The sequence below is a fragment of the Apteryx rowi genome, unplaced genomic scaffold (assembly GCF_003343035.1).
Source record: "Apteryx rowi isolate R43461 unplaced genomic scaffold, aptRow1 scaffold_188, whole genome shotgun sequence".
Taxonomy (NCBI): Eukaryota; Metazoa; Chordata; class Aves; order Apterygiformes; family Apterygidae; genus Apteryx; species Apteryx rowi.
The window spans coordinates 1,180,259-1,202,979 of record NW_020448174.1 but is presented as its reverse complement, the minus strand read 5'-3'; the positions used below and the strand labels follow the sequence as shown (position 1 = coordinate 1,202,979).

The following is a 22,721-nucleotide window of genomic DNA, read 5'->3' as shown; positions in this document are numbered from 1 at the left end:
AATAAGAAAAAACAAAGACTTGCAGAAATTTTGAGAGAAAGGCAGGCATTTTTTGCCTGTTTTTTGTGGAAAGAAGCCCAGTGACCCCTGAGCTCTCTTAACAGATTGTGGCACGAATACATCTGGAAGAGATGTGAAGCAAGCCGTAGTGGTTTGGACTGATACTAGGTTAACAAGAGCAGTCTGAAAATGGTGTGTGATGGTGAATGCATTGCTAGGTTGGTTGCACAATTAGAAGAAGAGCAAATCAGTGATGAATCCTGGCAAAATATTGGATATTTACTCTACCCAGGATTTAAAAAAACAGGTGCAAGAAGCAGACCAAATAATCTGATTCAGACTGCAGGTATTTTACAAGCACTTGGTGTTCTGCTCTCACGACCATTTAGAGAAGGATGAGCAGCTGAGGTTCGTACTGAGCGGCCGGGGAAATCAGCAGAAATTGTTTAGTACTGATATTTTGTTGGTGCACCTAATTGACTCTATTTGACCCTTGGTTGTTGAGCAGTTAGGAAAGAAATGAAGCAAAATAACCATTTAAATTGTAAATCAATGTTTCTTTATTGTTTTGAGATTACTTTAAACCCTGTAGTCAATGGTCTACAGTCTACTCTAGGCAGTAGAGGTGGTAAAGAAGTGAAATATATGTCTTTTACCAGCAAAGTTCTCATATTTCCAAAGGAAGAAAATATTTAAAGTTTTTGCAGAATATTGTGAAAGGCACAGGTTAAGGGTTTGATTATCTGGGATTAAGAGATTCTTTATGCTAATTAATTTGGAAGATTAATTAATTGTGGCCTTTTTTCTAAAATAATTTGAATTAGCTGACTAAAACCCAGTGACAGCTTTATTATTAATCATTTTGGGGAATAATTTAAAATATAACCTGTGGAAAGTATACTAATCCTATGAGAAGTAAAAGCAGCAAGTATGATATTCTCTACCGCTATAAAAGAATAGACAATTATTTAAGAATTGTGCTGTGGCATAAAAACTGTATGCTTAATTTGAGGAACTGCTTATTGAAGCATGGTTGAGAAATAGATATTTTCAACAGAAAAATATGTTAGTATTTTTGGCTGATAGAATTAAAAAACCCTAGAAAAGTAATAATTTACAACTGTAAAAATATTTTGATGGAGTCCTTCTTGAGGAAATTTCAAACAGGGTCAACAGATCTTGTTTTGATGTTAAGACCAGATTAAGAACACGCTTAGCACTAAATTTTGACCTCTCATTTCCATCCCTGCTTATTTCCTCCAGCTATGTATTGGCCCATATAGCCATACCACTTAAATGACTGGTGTTAAGAACAAAAATTTGAACCCCATCCCAAGGGGGAATCAGTGGAGTTTTGCTTTGATTTTTAAGGCCAGAATGATTTTAATGTGGCCCTTCAAACGGCTGCAGTTCTAAAGCTAAGGAGATGCTGCACTACAGCAGGGGGGTTGGAGTGAACATCCCAGGACAGGAATTTTTAAAATACTTTTCCGATCAACACCAATGTGAAGGTATAATTATATACTTTCTCACAGTCCAGGCTGTTGTTTGTAGCCGTGTGCATCAGCTCTGATTATCAGAGCAATTCTGACTTATGCCCAGACTCTACCCAGGCTTACACTTTTCTCTCAGGTCAGTGTCCCTAGATGAGCAAACTATATCTGTAAAGCAAAACATTAGGAATATTAAAACTCACGAATAGCTGAATTACTTGTTACTTTTCATGTATTTCAGTCTATTCAATGCAGAGAGCATGCTGTAGGACATTTTCCTAATGGACTTATGCAAAGCCTTCTTACTCCATTATAATGCTGGAATTCAGTGAAAATATGTTCCCACCCCTCCCCGCCTTTTTCGCAGCAGGATAAAAGAACAGTGGTTTTTTTTTTTTTTTCTTTTAATTGGGTAACTCGTGGCCATCACAAAACGAAGTTTATGCTGTTGGAGATGTACACTGTACTGGAGACAGAATACAGATTGTCCCTGAAGTCCTTATCTAGGAATCTGCTTTGTCTTGCCTCTTTGTTAGTTCTTCCCGAATATCTTCTAGCTCAACAAATAAAGCAGATATTAAGCATTATAGACCCAATATCCAGTGACCCTATACCATAGAATATTCATTAAAAAATTAATTGCTGTATTTGTAACATCATCATTGACACTGGCAGAGAACCCAGCTTCTGTCAGTGTTGTGCATTTCACAAATAATTTCAAATTTCAAAATTAATGTAGTGAACTGTAGCTTTTTTTCTTTTTTTTTTGGCTAGTCCCAGTGGCATGTAATCAAATAATCAAGAATTGTTTTAAGGACCTTAACACTTCTGAATCATCTGGGAAATATTTTACTTAAAAAGCTTTTTATGTAATTTTGACTGTTGGACTGATTGTCACAGTGTTATTTTTGTCTAAGAACCTCTGCTAGTGTGGAGATCACAAGAGCTATGCTAATGAAATAGAGCTTTCTCTAGATATAACTTTGCAGTGCACAGACTACTTAAGGGCAAATGAAAGGCATAAAGCAGGTGTAGCAGCGTTTCCCCAGAAGATTGCAGTTGAATGCATCCTGCAGTCAAGTGGTTTGCTGTTGGAACAAAATTAATAACAAAAAACACATTTGGACATCCCCATATCTTTTGCCAAGTGACAAAGCAGCTCAGTGCTAAATCAACTGATTCATGAAGTCCTTTAAATGAGCCACGGCCCAGGTGTGCTCTGTTTGGATAGCTTTATAGCGCAGTGGTGTCGCAGCCGTGCCACTTGCCTGAAGATTTCTCCAGCAAGAGAAGGCTTGGAGCGTTCCAGAGCTGTTGATGCCTTTTTCCCCCTGCTTTACGTTCCCTGCTAGCTGGGCTGACATATATTGACTCTAGGACTGTGGGAGTATGATGACAAATTCAAACACCTTTCAGCACGCTCTTGGGTGAAGYACTGTACCTGGTCATCTGTCTCTACCTAACAAGCTCAAAGAGAGAGAAACAAAACTTGTTGTAGTATGTTGTATAGGTCTTCAGGACATAGCGGATTTCTGACTACCCCTCTGAAAATGTTAGTGTGCAGTCACTCTAATATTACTATTATTTTTTTTCTCAATTTTAAGACACAAATTGATTGCATATAATTGCGGGTCACAGATTCTTTGACATCCGCTTATAGAAAATACATCTCACTATTGGACAGATGTTTACGTAACAAAAAGATAATACTAGCCTGTGACAGTGTTTTTGACCACTAACATTTTAGTCAATTTAATTTTAGCAATACAAATGAAAATAATGTGAAATGGTGTACTAATTGGCATACACGTCTTTTCACCCATTTCAAAAGTAGCTAGCTCATCTTTTCTGTCAATATATTGTCATTAAAATTAGCTCCTTTCCATTGACATCTCTGAAGTCAAATCCACCTGTTGTCATGGTCCTAATGCACTGACGGGAACAAAACAGGCAATAGATGAATTATGGTACAAGTAATTTATGGCACTTACTAAGTGCCTTGGATGGCTACCAATGGAATTAAATAAGTTATGCCTTGTTTTTATATTTGATCAGAAGAAGAGGTATTGAATTTGATCTATCTGTGACAAATTGATTACACCTGAAAGTATTGCTAGACATCTAGCATAAAATGGTACTTATTTTAATCTTCAATCTTCCTTTTCTCTTGCTGTTTCCTGGACACAAGCTTTCTTTAAAGGCCATCAGCCTTCTAAAACTATTTCTTTCATGGGTAAATAAGTAATTTTGTCAGAGAGATCAAACTAGCATTTTAAGTTCAGTTTAAGTGCCTAGATTTACATGCTCTTTCTTCATTGTCCATGTTTTAACCTTATATCCTCTGTGAAAGGCATCGTTCCAAGCAGCAGTGCACTCTGGAGACTGACACTCGTCTTTTTAAAACCTGCGTTAGTATTAATAATTTAAGGTAGCTTGGGTTAGATGCAGGTTATGCAAGCCTTCTGCCTGGACTGTAGAAAAGCATTCTCTATTTACCTGTCTGAAGAAGAATATGAGGAAATCTAAATATTAATATTAATTTTTATTTTTCTCCTAGAACTGAGATTGGTTCTTCCAGAGTCCTACAGGAAATCAAGTCCAACTTTAAAACCTTTATCACGGAAAGCTGATTAAAATATGATGTTAAAGTCTCCTCTTCATTGGTTACTCTCTTTCCTGGCATGTAAATGACTGCTGGGACATACAGTAAATGTCACTAAGGTATTACTTTAGGACATGGATGAGTAACTTTGCATAATGAGACCTACTTCTGATTGTCTCATTAGTTATGCATAGCTGTAGCAATGAAAAAGTATGCCTCAAATAGAAATCTTTTGCCATAGTTTACTTGATTACATGGATATGACTTCCACCTGTATTAAGCTTCCTCTCTTCATAATGACCAATGCCACAGACTTTCATTAAATATTATAACAACTTCTTTATGCAATTGCATCAGCTGTACATTTTAATTAAATTTCCAACATGACAGTCATCACATTTGAAAAGGAATATTACCATTCATGAAACTTTCCAGTACAAAGAAGAAATAGGTATCTTCTCTTTCTTCCATTCAACGTTCTTTGGTTTACTGAGAAGGCCAGTATAATTTCGAAAAGAAAAAAAGCTTACTAATCATCCTTCTGTTCTCATCAGCAGCTGGTCAGACAGGATTCTTCGCTTTGCCTTGACACCATCTCATGAATGTCTGGCTTTGTTTTATCTCTTGATAGGTCATAAATTTCCACAAAAATAGGAATTACCATCCCTCCAAGGAGTGGGATATGATTGCTAATATAGAGGGATATGATGACTGAAGTAGAAACTCTGTCTCATACTCCATTCTTGGGAAAGCTCCGTAGTATAGGCCAGATCTCTGCATTCGTGGCCTGATGTTTATTAGTTTCTGTGAGACAGGAGTTTACGAAAAGTAAATCACAGGCAAAGGTGCCATCCTCTCTTAATTTTGTTGTGCTCTTATTGGGCTCCTAAGACTCATAATCCTGCCATGATCTCATGTGACAGGAGACTTCTTACCTTTTACCAAGACTTGTTGCCACTCCTCAAGAAAGATGAAGAACACCTTTCTGCTAAGGATTGAACAACACTGGAACTTCTGGGCATGCTACTGTAATAGTGCCAACACTTGAAATATCTAAATTACCTACTTGAAAGTTTTATAAAGAGATTTAAAATTCTGTGTAGCCTTCCCCCGCTTTTCCTTTAAGTCTGCCAGGACAGTGAAGTTGCCAAGGATTATAGTTGGAGAAAACATTAAAGATATCAAGTTGACTGCTCTTTATAAGAATTTAAACATTTCTTTGCTTAATCCAGTCCCCCAAATTCTCCAGGGGTATAAGATCAGTTTATCCTTTGTCATATCCAGATGGCAAACAAATGAAGAGTTTCACCATTGGGCTTGCTATCCAAAATGTTCCTAGAGAAACATAAATGAATGCATCATTTACAGCGCCCAGAAGGCAATTCAGAAGACAAGTCCACGTCCCAGTCATTATGCAGCTTCTTCTGTATAGTATAACCCTATTCTGGCTTACTTTTGTTCAACATCTGAAGGAAGGGCCATAGAAAATTAAAAGTGTGAATGTGAGAATTTACTCACCATCCTGAAGAACTTGAACCAGAGTTCAAGTATTGGGTTTCTAACAGAAGCAACAATGTTATAACAGTAAATATCTGTTTGTGTGACTTTGTTTAATTAGTTGACAGGAGTTCTACATAGTGGCAGATAAATTTGCACCAGAGCACATTCCAACCATTTAAAAGAATGGAAAATGTACCTTTTTTCTTCATATTTGTTTATCTTCCTATTGTTTACCCATAAAATTGATAATAGGCCCAAGTATTCCTTTCTTTTCTTTCCCCAGCATTTACTTAAAATCAGTATGGTTCTCAGCTTTATCAAATTTGTAGTGTTAACCATGGCTATGAATACTTTAGTAGTAAGTACATCAAAAGATCAGCACGTCTATCATATGTTCCATTCAGTTGGGAAGTCACTGTGTCTTGGTACCACAGGTGAATTTTTATGCTACCTATTGATTCAGTGAAAAATAGCTTTTCCAGATAATTGTTTTTATAAGCTCTAGGAATATCGTCATTCTTAGCTGCCTATAAAGGTGATGTGAGACTGTTGTGACATATGAAATTGAAGATTTATTTTGAGAATCTTTATCAGCTGGCTAATTTCACTGAATTATTTCTGCCTGAATGTAAAAAGATGCATTATGAGATAGCTAGGAGGCTGCTGTTATAGGGTGCTCTCATCTAAGACTTAACGGATCAGTTGCTTCTGTTGACATGAAAAATTTCAGTTACTCTGCCAAAGAATGGCTAGTAATACTTTTCCTGTATTCCCTGCAATAAAAATATGTTAGAATTTGTTGTAAAATGAAATTGGGGGTTCCAAGCTGCTTAAAACTCAAAGCCAGAGCAAATCGGAGCAGTGTGAGATTTTTAAAGTTACTGCTTAATGATAAATTTAGCTGAATTTTCACAGAATTACACAAAAAAAGCAGAAGCATTTTAACTTTAATCAAAAGCTATTTACCACACGGTGCATTTTTTCTGGGGATCAGGGTGATGGTCCTGTAGTACATTCCCAAGAAAATCTTCCTTCATTATATGTAGTTTTCAAAGGGAACATTACATAAGCAGCTGTCTAATCACTTCTTACCTTGGTTGTGGTCTACTTTCATATACATGTCAGAAGTTTATATGCAAGGAGATTGGATCCTTTCATGTAGCAAAGCTAATAGAAGTGCGTATCTCATTAACAAATGTTTAAACTGGAAAAGGATGTTTTTAGAGAAATTTAAAACAGCAAAATATTAAAAGTATGTACAGTTTTTCTTTATATATCTTACAAAATGTCAAGGTCTTTACAAAAATCCCAAAGGCCCCAAAAAGACATTTTTAAAATTTTTGTGTTAATATAGATTTGAAATTAATTTAATAACTTTTAAACTCTGTGATTGTTTTTATTTTATTTTATTTATTTTTACCTTCCCTGCTCTCTGACTGTACCCCATTTCTTTCCACATAATTTCTAATTGTGTAAGCCACAAGGCATATTCAAAGACCAGCCATTTGTGCAAAGCATAGTAAATATTTCACATAATTACTACCTTTCTTCCTCTCCCAACTACTTTCAAAAACTGTACTTTTAAAAACTGCGGTTAAATTTATTTCTGGGCCAGTGGCAGATTTAAGATGTAATGTATTAGTTTCTTAAAATGTAGTAGTTAGCATTATTTTTGACGGTGAGATCTATAGAATTACAATAATTGGATGAAATTCTGTCCCTGCTGAAGTCAATTGAAAAACTAAACTTTTATTGACTTCATTTGGGCCTGGGCTTCATCCATTAAATGAAGGAGAGCTGCTCTATTGATTTAAAATATATAGAAAATACTAACCAGAACAGTTCTAGGCAATTATAAATATTTCTGAAATTATTTCCTCCCTCGCTAACTCTGTGTAGAGTATTTAGCATAGGCAGCCAACATACTGGCGTGGTGCAGCAATGCACAATGTTTGTATTGTAAGAGAAGCCAGGGAATGTCTCTATATTTAACTCATCCAACACTTTCATTGTAAAGAGTCTTTGCAACCTTGTTTTTTTGATATTAATAACTGCATTTCATATTTTGTGGGGGAAAACTCTGGAAGATTTCTGTGAGTAGCAGAATACTAAAAGAAGTATCAGCATTTGCCTCATCTCATTTTGTGTTCATCAGGAAAATTATATAAGGCTTCAAAATCATCAGCTAGCCTAGAAGACTTGCCCCATGCTGTCACAGGAGCAGCAGATGCTGCTTTTGCAATGCCCAAGGAGCTGCAGTTGCAGCTGAAGGGATGCATGCTGGATGGATTAAGGTTGTGTTGTCAACTTGAAATGCATTTCTGATTCTTAAGTGCTTTGTTAAGCAACCAGAACAACATCTTACCATGTTTGGGGAAAGGAGAATGGGGATTGATACATACATGAGATTCTTTTGTGGTGACTTGTAATCCCTGTCATAGCTGCTCATGACCTGAGTGGTCCATCCAAGGTGGTGTCGCTAAAATCTTAATACCAAATCATTGCATATTGTTTGTCCCTATAATAGCATAGGCCAAACCCATTTGCATATTTTCGTAGAAAAGCTCTGAAGAAAACTTAATATATATCAGGAAACCAGTGTTTTAATAGCCGTGTAATAAAGTGTATTCAATAATTAATCTTTTATTTTTACAGCGAGCTTATCCTATCCAGCATTGACATTGATGCAACTGGAGACTGGGAATGTCTAGTCAACAATTCCTATGGAAATAGCACTAAACAAGTGGAGATTGTGGTACTTGAGACAGCTGCACCCTACTGCCCTGCAGAACGAGTAATTAACAACAAGGGTGATTTCAGGTATGATTTTCTGGTTTCGTAGTTTGTTTCATATATTAATATAGATATGCACCATATCCATGATTAGGTGATACTTTTGTATCAGTTATAAGAGTGTCACTTATTTTACCTGTCATTTTCATGTCGTACAGTAGGAAGGAGAAGCCCTGTGCAATTATTCTGAGAGATGGCAGCTAGTGCTTCAAGAGCAGCAGTGGATCATAACAGTCTGAGATTCCTCCTTCTCATTCCTCAGTGAGAGATTAAGAAAGATTTCAAAAGATGTAGACTTATTATAGCTAAATGAGAGAGGGTTCAAAAATGTGTTGTCTTTTCTAACATATGGAATATGAGAACACTGCATTAGACAATTAGAAGATTAAACCTTCTCTAATCTATTCCAGTTCTGCTAGTTTTGATCAGTTGATGCTAGAGGTAAAAAAATAACATAAAACTAAAATATTTCACTGAAGAGAATCAAAATAGTAGGTAAAAACTATTCAGTAAAAAATGGATTGTTTGAGATGAGTTTCAGGACACACACGCAGTTCCCCCAATATATAGCATAATTAGAGAACACATCAGTCCTGCTTTATGAATCTTATTGTCTGCACAGTATTGTTGACTTAATGCAAGTTTTATTTCATCTTTACTTTTATCACCTTTTTTTTTATTATTTCATTTTAAACCCCATAAATTGAAGAAAGTCAAGAATTCTTTAAAACTTGGTACTGTTTTCAACTGGCTCTAAAATACTTCAGGGATATGCATAAAGCTCTTAAACAAAATATCAGTACCTGCTTTACAATAACACTGATGTATGGCAGCATTCTCATTGAGAAATCAAGAAGGTAATTTGTTACCAAGTGAATAATGATGAGAATAGTTGATTGGAGGAAAAGTAGGCCACAGAGAGAGTTTCTCTGTTAAACACCAGAACCTTCTGCAAATGCTTCTGACTCAGATGCCTCTCTTCATTTTCAATTTATCTTTAAAACTCTTTCAAGGGCCTTTTGGTACTAGTTCTTATTTTTGATAAGTCAGGAATAAAGCTGCAAAAAGTGAAGAGAAACACACTCACATAATCTGTTTTTTCAGTGCTACAAAGCTAACTTATTATGTGTTAACCTCAGTTCCAGGGAGTATAACAGATTTACTGAACGTATATTTAATCCATTAGAGATTTTTGAAAATCTTAGGTAGAGATTTTTTTTGTCATGCCAAAGCTGCTATTCTGTTTACCATAATAGATGTGTTTAAATGCATTTTAATTAGATTTTTTAAAAATATATGCATCCCATCAGATAACACATAGTGAATCTTGTAGGTGACAACTTTATGAAGTCCGTGTTCTAGCCATAAAATGACATCCTTTTCTTCATAAATAAAAAATATATAAATCCTACAGACTGCACAAACTAACACCAGGGGCATTTTGTCATTTTATATAAATCAGAAGAACAGGAGGGCACATTTCTCTCCTTATTGACCATCTTTCCAGAAGTCCATACAAATTTATTTTTAAAACATATATCAAAAGGATGCTGAGTCCATAGATTCTTCTGACATTTGAGGGGAATTAATTTAAAATTACAGAGAATTTATCAGGCTCAAACTTAGCATTAGCACTTGAAACTGTTCCAAAGGTTTATCCTCAGAGATGCAGCTATCACACCTGTAATTTATCTTAGAAAGGTCTTTGAAGTTTTGATAACGTAACAAGTACACAAGTAGAAAGAGTTGAACCACAAAAGGAAAGCTAAAAAGAACAGTTCTTTTATTGTGTAAAAAAAGGGAAAAAAAGCATTAAGTATTATGGAAGCATGGTTTTTATAGCTGATCAGCCTAGGTGGTATTTATAATTGCACAGTTGCAGTAAGAATTATGCACTGTGAGTCAGAATAAACTGACCTTATGTACTGAAAGATATTCTATACAATGACCATATTTTGCTCATATTTTGTTCTTCAGCTCACTATAACTGTTTTTCAGCTCACTATATTCTGAAATCCAAATGGTGATGTTATTATGTCCTAGCATTCCTAATCGTAAATGCCAGATTCTGCTACCTGTGCTCAGGCTCAGTGCACCTTAGTTTCAAAATTGCCTCTTTAGTTTTACTTTTGAGATAAGGTGCTACCATGTAGCCCAATTTGATTAACACATATCTTTTACTGAAAATAATATTTCAGCCCAGAGGCAAAAGGAAAATACGATAATATGGTATATGTTTCAATTTTTCATGAAACTCCTTTCATGTTTCATTTTGCATCAGCTGTTTTTACATCACATAATGAATTATTCCAGTGACAGCCACAAATGACAAATGAAAATTTTTTTCTTCTTGCCTTTTCTTCATTTGAAATTAAGAAAACTTACCTATCCCAAAACCTGACAGGTAATTATGTCCAAATGGATCTGCATCTTAGAACTTAGAGGGGCAAATATGTATTTCTGAGTAAAGTTGATTGTTAAGATGTGGCTTCTGTTTCACTGGCAGGCAGAATATTTTTATGATTGCTTGGTTTCAGTCATTACATCAGTGTAATTAAAGTAAGAACCACATCCTTTCCAGACATGGTATGGGCACCTGGAAACTTGCTGATGATACGCTTCTATTTTTGTTTGATTCCTCCTAATTACCCACCCTGCTTTGTCCATACTTCTCTGGAAAAGGCAATGGATATGGTACCAAAAGAAATAGATCGAAACTGCACAGTTCTAGAGAATGCAGCAGATAGAGAGAACAAGAATACCACATAGCAGCCCCACTAGCTAGATAGAACAATACTGGCTTCTCTTGTCTTATTCTTTGCCCTCAAAGACTGGTCTAGCATCACAGTGGACAAATCATTTATACCTAAATACTTAATTTGTGAGGGCTCTGTCCTCCTCCATGAGATGTAATCTCTGCTCTTTCAATCTTGTTTATCGGTTTCTGGTATGTTCAGGAACTTCTGAGGACTTTGTGGCCAAGAGGGCTTTGTGGCATTGGGTCAAAATGCAAGACAGAGATTGTCATGTACATTTTGGAACCTTTGCCTTTTATAGATTTTAAAAATAGTTGTTTTATGCTTGATGGACTTTCTGCTCTGCTTTGTGCAGTCTGCAAAAATGAATGTAGGGAAAATGTCATTCACTTTTTTTTTTTCTTTAGCAGCAAACACCTTCCTAGAATTAATGCAGAATTAATGTGTCATCAGCCAGACTCAAGCCTGCATATTTTTGTCATTTTCCAAGGAAACAAAGTAATTTATCATAAAGCAAAGTAATTTATTATAAAGCATATTATAAAGCAAAGTAATTTATTATAAAGCATTACCACATTTTTCTCAAATATTCTGCATATAGTACCTTGTAAGTTGCCTTTAAATAAGATGTTCCACGTTGATATTTTATATTATCATGTTGTTCATAGATGGCCCAAAACTTTGGCTGGGATAACTGCCTACCATCCCTGTCTTCAGTATTCATTTAACCTCATTGCCTTTCACAATGGAGCAGAAGAGTCTAAGGCATGGCGTAAATGTAATCGAACTGGACGTTGGGCTGAAGAAAACTATTCTGAGTGTCCTTATTCACAAGAAGTAACTCAAGTTCTTCATGCCTTTAGTCAGGTAACATTATGAAATCCAGGGCTTGCTTCCTGTAGTATCGATTGTATTGAAGAGCTTGCAAGAAAATGTCTGTTCAGCCACAACTTTGGGATAGTTGGACTTTTGGCAGAATGTTTTACTTGAAATTTAACGTGTTTCTTTGGCCATTGAAGTTGTAGTAGGAATAAGGGCATAGCATTTATTGCCTTTATTTTAATTTTTTTCCTCTGGTTGCCTGGAGTCTAGATGACCTTTAGTAATGTTGGCAGGGTCATCACTGCTTCACTTCTTTTCCTTTCGTTCATGCATTTTTACCAGAAAGATGTTAATTTGTCCTAAAGCTCTGTATCAGAGTTTTGTCAGCTGAAATTACTTTCCCCATTTTTGTTGTCCCATAATAGATTTAAAAGAGCTGCAAAAATGAAGACTATTTTAGAATGTCTTTTTGATGTCTTCAAAGGAAAAAAAAAGTAGTATTCACTTGGTTTCTTATGGATAAGTAAAAGGGAGAATAGAAAGAGATAAGAAGGGAGCATAACAGAATGGAGGGTGGCACAGACCTGTATCTGCCATACCAACTTTTACCACTTTCAATTTCCATGATCATTTCTTCCCAATAAATAGTGCTAGATACCACCACAGGAAGTTTGTTTTCAGATGTGTTCCTACTTAAATAAACCATTATATTAACAGTATCCAGTGAAATTACAAGATGATAGAATAATTCATATTGGAATGGAGGTCTCTAGACTGTACTCCAACCTCCTGCTCAAAGCAGGGTAGGCAATGAAGTTAGACCAGGTTGCTCAGAGCTTTATCCACTCAGGTCTTGAAAACTTCCAAGGATAAAGACTGCACAATCTCTGTGGGCAACCTGTTCAAATGGCTGACTGTCCTTCTGGTAAAAAAGATTTTCCTCATATCCAGTCTGAACTTCCCTTCTTTCAGCTTACACCCAACAACTTACTTGTCTCTTGTCTTCCCACCATGCCCCACTGTATATTAACCCTCAGTGATACTGTTGTTGCTGCCATGATGATCTGAAGATGTAGCCAAGGCAAGGTTGGTAGGTAGGTATAATATTTTGTGAGGCCAGTTAGTTCCTGTCTAGGAAAAGCAGACAAGCAACAGATTTCAAAATTTGTTGACATGTTGTGGTGATGTCTTCAGAGGACAACAATAGTATCTAAAACCTGAGGCTGAAGATACATTTATATGCCCCTTAAATTTATGTCAGTGGGACTACTAATGCATATAACTCCATGTGAAATTATAGCAAGCATTACACAAATGGATGCGTTCTCTGTTTTTAAAGAACTGAGCTAGGTGACTTATTACACATAACAATTCTGATGTATTTTCAGATGCACATCAATATGACAAGCGTGCTTGAATTTTCCCGCCAGCTGACAGCCTACACAAGAGGTGCTTCCCACTTTGCGGATAAAATGGATGTAATATATTTGGCTTATATAATGGAAAAGTTAATTGTCTTCGTGGATGAAGTTGAAGATGTAAGATATCTTCTGAATACTGAAAAAAGTGTCACTTAGAAGTGAAGTCCTCACACATGGTCCTATTCTTAATGTATGCAGGCATGCACTGACGAGTAGCTTCTAAAATTGCCTGCTGGTCTTCTGATTGCAACCGTTCTGCATGTACTGTAATGTTTCTTTATGCCTAAAAGGATGATTGAGCCATCTCATCTGCCTGACAGATGAGATTGCTGCTTAAGGTTAAATATTGGGTTTCAGTGAGCCACTTCTTTATTTTTCTTTGTCATTTTATTTTTTACTATGGCTAACAAATTAGAATGTCTCTCCATCTGGCTGCTTCCTTACCTGTATCTAGGAGTTACAAAAGGCTTGTTTTGTTTTCTTCATTTAGCTTCAGTAGAATAACTGTGGAGGAAGTTTTCACAGAGTTTTGGAAGTGTGTATGACTTCATGTGAAGAGAAGAAAACAACTTTCTGCAGAAACTTAGCACAATGTATGGCATTTTTACAAGGAAATCTAATCAAAGAGTTATGCAAAACCTAAGGGAAAAATAGCTTTTTATAGAGAACAGCAACGTTCATAATGGTTTTTACTGTTAATTTTCAGAGTAACTGCTTGCATAAAGATTTCATATCCTGTAATTTTTGTACACATGATAGCTATAGTTAAAACATTTGTTTTCTTTTGGTTTGGCAATGTTCATTTCTTTCTGGCTCTGGGGTTTGTAATAGTTAACATTTTAGTGCCAATTTGAGAAAGCCTCCAACTTCAGTTTCATCATCATATGCCAGACCTAGACTGTATTATTAAGCACTCTCCAAGAATCATGTTTCAAAGCTACAGTTGTATTTCAGCCTCCTTGCTCAAAATCCTGATATGATGTTACTGCTTTTTGACAAAACAAAACTTTACCATTTAAAAAGAAAGAGTCTGATTCATCCATAAAGTCTCTTTACTTTTCCTAATGTACCGGCAGCTGATGCCTTATTCATTAAAATCAAGCACCACCTCTAATCTCTTAATTGGTTTCTTCCACCTTTCAAATAAGGTTTGTTTCTGGTTTTCAGTATCAAAACATCTCCATTTCCACCACTTTTCTCTACACTTCTTATTTCATGATCCCTTATAGTTTTCATTTAGAACATTTCTGCTAATTTGTCTCTGTTTATTTTTTCTGATTTCAACTTTACACTTTCTTCCATCCCTCAAGTTCGCTAAGCAGGCTTCTTGTACTTTCAGCCCTCTTTTAACACCTATTTCTTAACTGTTACTCAAAAGATACAAAAAATACATGCCCAATCAAAATGACAGTAGCACACATGAGGTTGCACTCATGTAGTTAAAATGGGATCAAACTTCATTTACTACAAGGCAACATATGAACAAAGGTGTATTAGTTTGGAACTGACTAACAGCTGAAGCTACAATTAGATAAAACCATTAGAAAATAATAAAAATGCAAACACAGAGATTTTCCATGATTTAACAAAATAATTTTAAAACAATCCTAGCTAAACTAGCACAGTTTACAGTTTGTACATCCTCTCCGGAATTATTTCCCAGTCAGCCCAGGATGATTCATTTTTATATAAGTTAGTGGTACTTCATACCATCTGGGGTTCACCTGTCAAACAGCAGAGCTTCAACAGCTGCTCTAGGGGCCTGTTTGCAATATACTGCAACTCACTGCCAGGAAGATATACGCATGTTATACACAAATTTTCTTTTTTTTAATGTCGTGCTCTTTCTTATTCTTCATTAATGCATTTAATTATAATATAAATTACTTCCTCTCCTTATTTCTCACCTTTTATATATTTATAGACTGTTTTTCTGGCCTCAGGTAATTGTTGCTTAGCTGATTAGTGTATGCTTTAATCTTTTCTCATAAATCACTCCTTTCAGTCTTTTAATGTGTTTTAGTATTATTCATTGTAGCAATAAGTCTGTTTGTCACATTGTCAAAAGCCATCTACAACTATCTAGTAATTATGTTCTCAAAAATGGATTAAATATTTCTGGAATAGTCACAAAAAATTTCACATAAAATCCCATTATTTTTCTGTCCCTTGCAATGTATGTGAAATGTATGTATTTTTTATTGAAAACTCAGAACTAACTTTATAACCTCAGTCTTTCCTTAAACCTTTTTCACCACTGCTGAATTTTTTTTTCCTTCTTCCTGAATTGTGTTATTTGCCTTACTTCTCTGTTYCTATTAGTTTGACTTTTTAGCCTCTTGAGCCTTTTTCAGCTATATTTCTTTCTCTCAGTCATTTTCGCTCATTTCTATACCTTTTCACGCAGGGTTATCTGTGACATCATTGTATATCTCTGTGATATCTTTATGTGTTCTGAGAAAGCTATAAGCCTTCAAAAATAATAATGATAATGGTAACCTTAAAATCTCATTTACATTAAATTTTAGAATTTAAAAAAGCAAATATTTTCATTTTGAATTGAAATTCATCACCAAAAATATTCACAGGGTTGTTTATTCTTTTCAAATGTGATGTACTAGCAGAATTTTGAAACACATAGAGTCATACTTAATAAAACCTGCAGAATGTCATCTGGCAAAAGGAAAAATTATCACGTGGGGTTAGTCACAGGAGTGAATGAAAACATCCAAAGTTACAAAACCACACTTTCTGTATAGCCAGTAAGATGATATAGGTGCATATCTTACTCTCCTAAGTGTGAAACAAAAATTTCTTCCAATTGCTCTTCTTTTCCCCCCCCCCACAAAGGTCCTTTGATTAACCATGGGACAGTTCTTTAGAGGGACATGGTCAATTTTAATTAGCTTAAGAAAGAGGATGGTAATTTTGCCATGAAAAGCACATTTTCCCTTTCCTACTGTTTTTCTCTTCACTTTCCCAGTTTATAGTTGGGATTCCATTAATCACTCAGTGAAAGACTCAATTTTCTTGGTGTATCTTGGAGATGAGCTTTAAGATTGTGACTCAAAAAACTTTTCCTTGAACTGAATTGCATTTTTGTTTTCTGTCCTTGGTCTTCATATTTCCATCCATTTAATTTTCTTAATAGAATCAAAAGTGTCTTTAATTTGTGGCTAGATGGTTATCAAGAGAAATAAGGTGCCTGCTTTCTTTTGTGCTCTTAGGTACTTTTTTCCTGGTTTTGTGGATTTTCCAGATACTACCTTCGGGGGATTTTTTCTTTTTTTTACAGATTGGGGATGCTCTTGTTGAAATTGCCAGCAATATAATGTTGGTTGATGACCATGTGCTGTGGATGGCTCAAAAGGAAGACAGGGCCTGCACCAGGATTGTACGGTGCGTGGAACACATTGCAAGTCAAGTGCTGACCAACAATGTACAAGTTATATCGAAGGTATTTCATAAAATTACCAAATCACTTTTTGCCAGAATATATTTGAAAAATAAATCCTTTTTCTTCCGTGTTTTTAAATACCAGTTGGTATACAGAGAAGCAAGATGAGTTTGTATAAGGCAGATAAACCATGTAGTCCATTTATCTAGATCTGCTTGGATTCTGTGATTTTGTTTTCTTGGATTCTATTTGGAAGGCTGAAAAATTTCTCTGGATATCACTGGTTTTCTTAAAAATTTTTCCTTTGGACTTTGATTTATTACATTTATTGTTACAGTAGATTGTTCGCAACACTGCCTGGCATTCTTAGTCTTCACTCGGTTTCTATTTTTGTCATCACAATAACTATAGTATCTGGGTTCATTTTGAAAGGATTAAGTTGAGCAAGTGAAATTTTTAATAAGAGAAAAGACAACATGTTCCTTTGTTGCCTGAAGATTTTAATATGCCTTTCAGATAGGATTCTAGATAATGCTTGTTTAAAGCATTTAGAAAGTCCTGATCAAAAAAGGTGTCTCTTGTCGTAAAGATCACTAATTTGTGACTAGATTTAGTTTGTTTAGAAGCAAGCTGGCAGTTTGAAATAGTTGTTCATATTCCTTGGCCTCCAGCTCATGTGAATTTGTCATTTGTATACTGAGGGGTGGTTACGTTAAAATATATTTTTTGTCAGTTTCTACTTCTAAATAGTAGAAATGGATCTAAGTCAGAAGCTTGAAACTAATCCGATTAGAATTTTAGACAAATATTTTAAAGTCTTATCTCTCCTCGGGCTGGTTTGCTTGCTTGCTTGATTTTAAGTGGCCTTTATTATTTTCTCAACTGTCGAGTGCATTTACATTAAGAAACTATGTAAAAGTGAGTTCAGTGTTAGTTTCAATTACAGCAAAAGATACCAAAGGAGAAAAGAAAATGGAATTGTAGGCTGAACTAAATAGCAGAATGGCCGTAGTCCTTTCACAGTGTAATCTTAGAAAAGCAGTCTTTTCACTTACAGAATAAACTAACAAAATACATTGGGCTGGTTTTTATTTAATTCATTTTTACATAAAACAATAACATTTACTAAATTTATTTATTTATATTAAGAGATATAGAGATAATAACAGGCCTTTTAGAATAATTTTGTAATGTGGCAGCTTCGGGGGGCTCTGCTGCTATACGCTTACAATTTCTTTTGAATGTCAAGTGCCAAAGGTCTTTTTTTTCCCGTCACTGCTCCTGTTGACATTCCTACCAGACTATTTCTGTTTACTCAAATATAGATCTATGTCTCTAACCTTTTTGCCATGCTTTATCTTTTTGCTTCTTACAGTTTGCTGCAGGAGAATTAGTTTACACTTGAGTGTAATTGTAAATAAACAAAGCTGTGGAGTTTTTTTGTGTTGTCTCATGCAATACCAAACGCTTCCTTTCCTTCTGGAAGCCGGCCAGAAAGCTATCTTGCAGAAATTGCATCTGTTTTGTGTTTTTTGTGTTCTTTGTTTAAACAGCAAAAAACCCCCCAAGCTTAAGTAGCCACTAGTTTATAATACAATTTCTGAAAAAAATGGGCCTCTGTAAAATATGGCAGTTGTATACCATATGCATGGCTGTGTTCTCTATATATTGAAAATCTGCTTGAGTGCCTTGACTTTTACTGTTATTCCTATATCTTTTTTGGAAGACAGAAATGTTTTTTTTTTCGAATTCTGTGAGACTGTGGGATGACTAATTTCGAGCTCAGGCAGACGCCAGGATGGATACATTCATTCAGCTTTTCCTAAATCTCCCTTGCTGTCAGAGGACATACAAAACACTCTGCAGATGAAGAATGGCCAGTTCCGTCTTTCCAATGCTAGATAAATGCTGGATAAATATACTGCATGTGAGACAGTACATTTAGTGTTTTACTGAATATACGAATACATATATGTAATGGAACATAGAGCAGAACATGTAACAGCCTGCCGGGGGTGCCCAGCCCTGAGAGCTGCCGGCGGTGGAGCTCTGCCCTCCACTCGGGGGTTAATTAATGTCCTGGCGGTGCTGAGTGTTAGATGTGTATTTTGCAAAGGAAGACTTCCTGCAGGTGGAAAAAATTTTATTTCCTTAGTGCTTTCTCGGGAGCATACAGTCATCTTCAAGCCCCCCCACCCCCAAAGAGTTTTCCTTTCCTTCTCTATCCAGTGAAAGTGTCTGAATATTTTAGGCTAGTTGCAATGTGACTTTTTGCTTGTGCTCTCAGTCTTGCTCCCTTTAGGGCTATTCTCAGCTTAGCCACGTAGCAGTATGCTTAGCCCTTCTGCTGAGTGGTGCCTTTATCTGAGGTTTAGAAAAGGGACACCAAATTATCATTTTCTATATCTGTAGCACTTAGAGACAGGAAGATTAGTTTGTGGCTTTTCATAATGCCTACCTTTCTGAATGGAGCTTGTTTCCATGGGTAATTTTGTTCTGCATTCATCCATATCCATTTTATAGCTCATTTTACAGTCCTGCATAAGGAACTTAATTTTACTGTGTATTTTACCCATCTGTTTCCATATGCTGACAGTGGTATGCTCATATTATTTCAACATTGCCAGGTGAGTATAGGAATATTTTGTGAGTGGAAAACCTTTATGTTTAAAGAATTTCATATTCAAAATTTTAAAATAGGGTTCACTGTTGTAAAATCACTAGAATCCTCATTACTACATTATCTAGCTAACATTTGCTTGTTCAGTATCATCTCACAAGTGTGAAATAAGGAACTAGTGTTATGCCCATTCAACAGCAGGAAACTTGAAATTATACATGATTAAATGACTTTTCCGAGGGTTATAGAAAACCCGTAGCCAGACAGGGGTCTAAACTGAGTTTAGCTTGTTTCCCATGATATGGATAATAGTCTCCTGCAAGCAGTATATTTTTGAACTGCTTGGCAGATAGCCATCTGCAGATAGTACAAAAAGTTATCGATACACCTGGTTTCAGGTATTAGGACTTTTCCATTATCCACTGGATAATTTTTATATATTACAAAATTTATTTGATTCTTAATTTTCCTCAGGTGTTAAAAAAAAAGTGCAAGGACAAAAGAGAAAATTTAATCTAAATTTAATCTAAAATGGGAATATTTGAGGAATTTAGAAACTGAAAAGACCATTTAGACTACTATTATTTTTAAATTTTAAATATATTGGCAGCTTCTAGTTTTTATATTATTAGAGGTAAAATATATTGTTTAGTGAAGCTTCAGTACTCTCATTTTGGACATGTGCAGGATCATCAGTGACTGAAGAATGTGCATTAGAAAATTTTTTGTAAGTCCAAAAGAGGACTGAGCCCTCCAAATCTGGCAAGCCATGCAGTCTGTCTCACCCCTAAGATTTCACTTGTTCTAGTGCTCACATATTCATGAATCTTACGCTTCTCAGTGGTTTTACTCGGGTATCTCTACATTGCAGTGCAGTGTGCAAAATACATATGCTCACAGATCACCAAACAATCTATGTTTGGAAGCAGAAGCCATTCAGTGCCATCAGTATGGTGATAGCCAAAGCTAGTTAAGCTGATTAGAACATGAGCTATTTGTATCATGCACAGGGCTGCGCTGAAATAAATCCATTACTCCAGGGGTTCAGACCGATTATCTCTGCGCTGTGCTGTAACTTCCATCTAGACATATCACCTCGTTCAAGGATAGGCCAAAGATCTTTAATGTGGTGTTGCATTGCACCATATAGTCATGTTCTAAAGGAACATGATCTGTAAAGAACAATGAGAAATCATCTGATCCATCAACCAAATAGCTAAGCATCTTCCTGTTTATTTTCTGAGCACATTCTTGTATGTTTTTTTTAAATTCCTACCGCTACTATTGCTAACTCACTTTTTATTTGTATTTCTTTAAATCAGGATTAATTTTGCTGAAGGCAATAGTGACACAATTGCAACACAGAGATAAATTAAGAGCTTTTGTATGTTTATTGTTTATCCCATCATGCATTTCTACTTACTCATGAAGAAGGTTGGAGCAAAACCACTATGCTGTTACAGAATACTAGTTCAGTTTTTTTAAGAAGTTCCATTTTCTTTGTTATTCGTATACATATGTACGGAAGCATGCGCATACACAACACTTTATAAAGTATGTGCAGTAAATATACAATGCGCATATAATGTAATTATGCTTAACATGCTAGCAACATACCTGCTTCTCAATGTGTTTTGACAGGTGTCTCTTAATATTGCTCTGGAGGCCTTTATGATCAAGCCGTCTAGTTTCATAGGAATGACTTGCACTGCCTTCCAGAAAATATCGGCAAATTCTGACAAGTCAGCAGTGCGTGATTTGGGAAGCTGGGAAACACATCATCACCCTGATCAACATTTGAATTTCAAGTGCAACACTGGCAATCTGAATGGTTCCTTGGTGAATTCGTCTACCAGGGTAAGTCAGAACCATCATGAATATAATGTATCTATTTAAATGTGTTTTCGGTAGTACCTTTAAGCAGAATACTTATTTGACAAACCGATATTTTATGGGCTATTAGTTTTGTAAACCTGTTAATAATTTCAGTATGTAAGTGGCGTTAAACTGGTGTATTCGCTGCAGCATGTTGTGTTGTGGATATTCCATTAATGTGGAATGCAGGATGTGCATAGAAATGAGTAAAGGTCTTGCTGTTTCCACCTCTGTGTCCAGTTCTGCGAACTTTTCTATGTGCAGGCAATCTCTTTGAAGTAATTTAGAAATATTTGTTTGATTGAGGTGCTCTTAGGGGATTTCACATTGCAGAAATGTATTGTTTTAGGGAAATTATCTTTATTTCCTCTGAATTATATTGCATTTTATATATCCTAAACTTTATACAGAGGAAAGTATTACAGTGGAGTTTTTGAGTAGTGGCCCAAGAAAAACAATAATATATAAGCCTTTTAATAGAATGCACTCTCACTATCAAATAATGAAGTGGAACAATTAAATTTTGATCTAGAAGGAAATGGAATTTTGTATTTGGCTGAGCGTGTTATTAAATTTAAGTGTTGCAGAGTTGAATTCTTGTTATCCTTCAGCAGAATCTCAGTTTAATAGGCTTATTTCTTGAAATATTTAGTATGACAAAATGATACTTTTCTAATACTACTAGTTCGTTGAACTTTGCAAGTATTTTGATTGCAGTTATTTTCTCTTTGGTATATTTTAATCTTCTCTGTGGTAGGCTGTGCTCTCAGGATCTTCTTGTAAAAAGAAGCCATCTTATTAATGTAAGAATAGGCTAAATTTGTTTCCTGCAGTGAGAGTTCATTTCCTCCTGGACGCTGTTAGCATATCTATATATAGGTTTACCTGGAAAGTTGCCTCTGAAAAGAAAGAAGTTTGACGTCCATGAGATTAAACCAAATGTCAGAGATCTAAAAGATACAAGATTTCTTCTTGCTAGCCACTTTGGAACACTCTGTGATGTGTGGAGAGTGTTTTCAGTATAGATATATACATGGAATTAAACAAGTTGGAAAGTCTCCCTATTTGCCCTACCAGTATATTTTGTATTCCTGCAGAAACTGAGCACCAACGTTTCTAGTAAGTGCATCTCTTGGAAGTTTGATGGTCAAACACTGGTGTCTCTCTCCTGTTATAATACTTCATTCTACCATAAATATAAATTTCTGATCTCTCATATCACTGGTCATGCATGTGCCAAATACACAGAGTAAGGCAGAATATTCTAGTTGCAGCCACTTTTTGAAATGTTGGCAGAACATCACGATATAAAGGGCTCAGTAAAATCTTTGCTTACAGATTTTACCGTATTTATAGAAAAACTCCAAGTTGGAATGTCTATGAAAATATGATTTTCATTTCTAGTGTCAATGGACACAAGTATGTTTTTAACTACAGGTGCA

General features: G+C 35.5%; 1 protein-coding gene across 2 annotated transcripts in view; it reads left to right on the top strand.

Moving 5' to 3' along the window:
• Nucleotides 1-22,721, top strand: part of LOC112964182 (adhesion G protein-coupled receptor A3-like) — a 284,114-nt gene that overhangs the window by 136,687 nt on the left and 124,706 nt on the right. The window contains exons 8-12 of one of the 2 annotated variants that reach the window (XM_026061933.1): nucleotides 8,251-8,415; nucleotides 11,813-12,011; nucleotides 13,355-13,504; nucleotides 16,683-16,844; nucleotides 21,046-21,261. In XM_026061933.1, the coding sequence (XP_025917718.1) occupies nucleotides 8,251-8,415; nucleotides 11,813-12,011; nucleotides 13,355-13,504; nucleotides 16,683-16,844; nucleotides 21,046-21,261 (892 nt within the window). The remainder of the gene's footprint in view (nucleotides 1-8,250; nucleotides 8,416-11,812; nucleotides 12,012-13,354; nucleotides 13,505-16,682; nucleotides 16,845-21,045; nucleotides 21,262-22,721) is intronic. The other variant, XM_026061934.1, reaches the window with a different exon arrangement.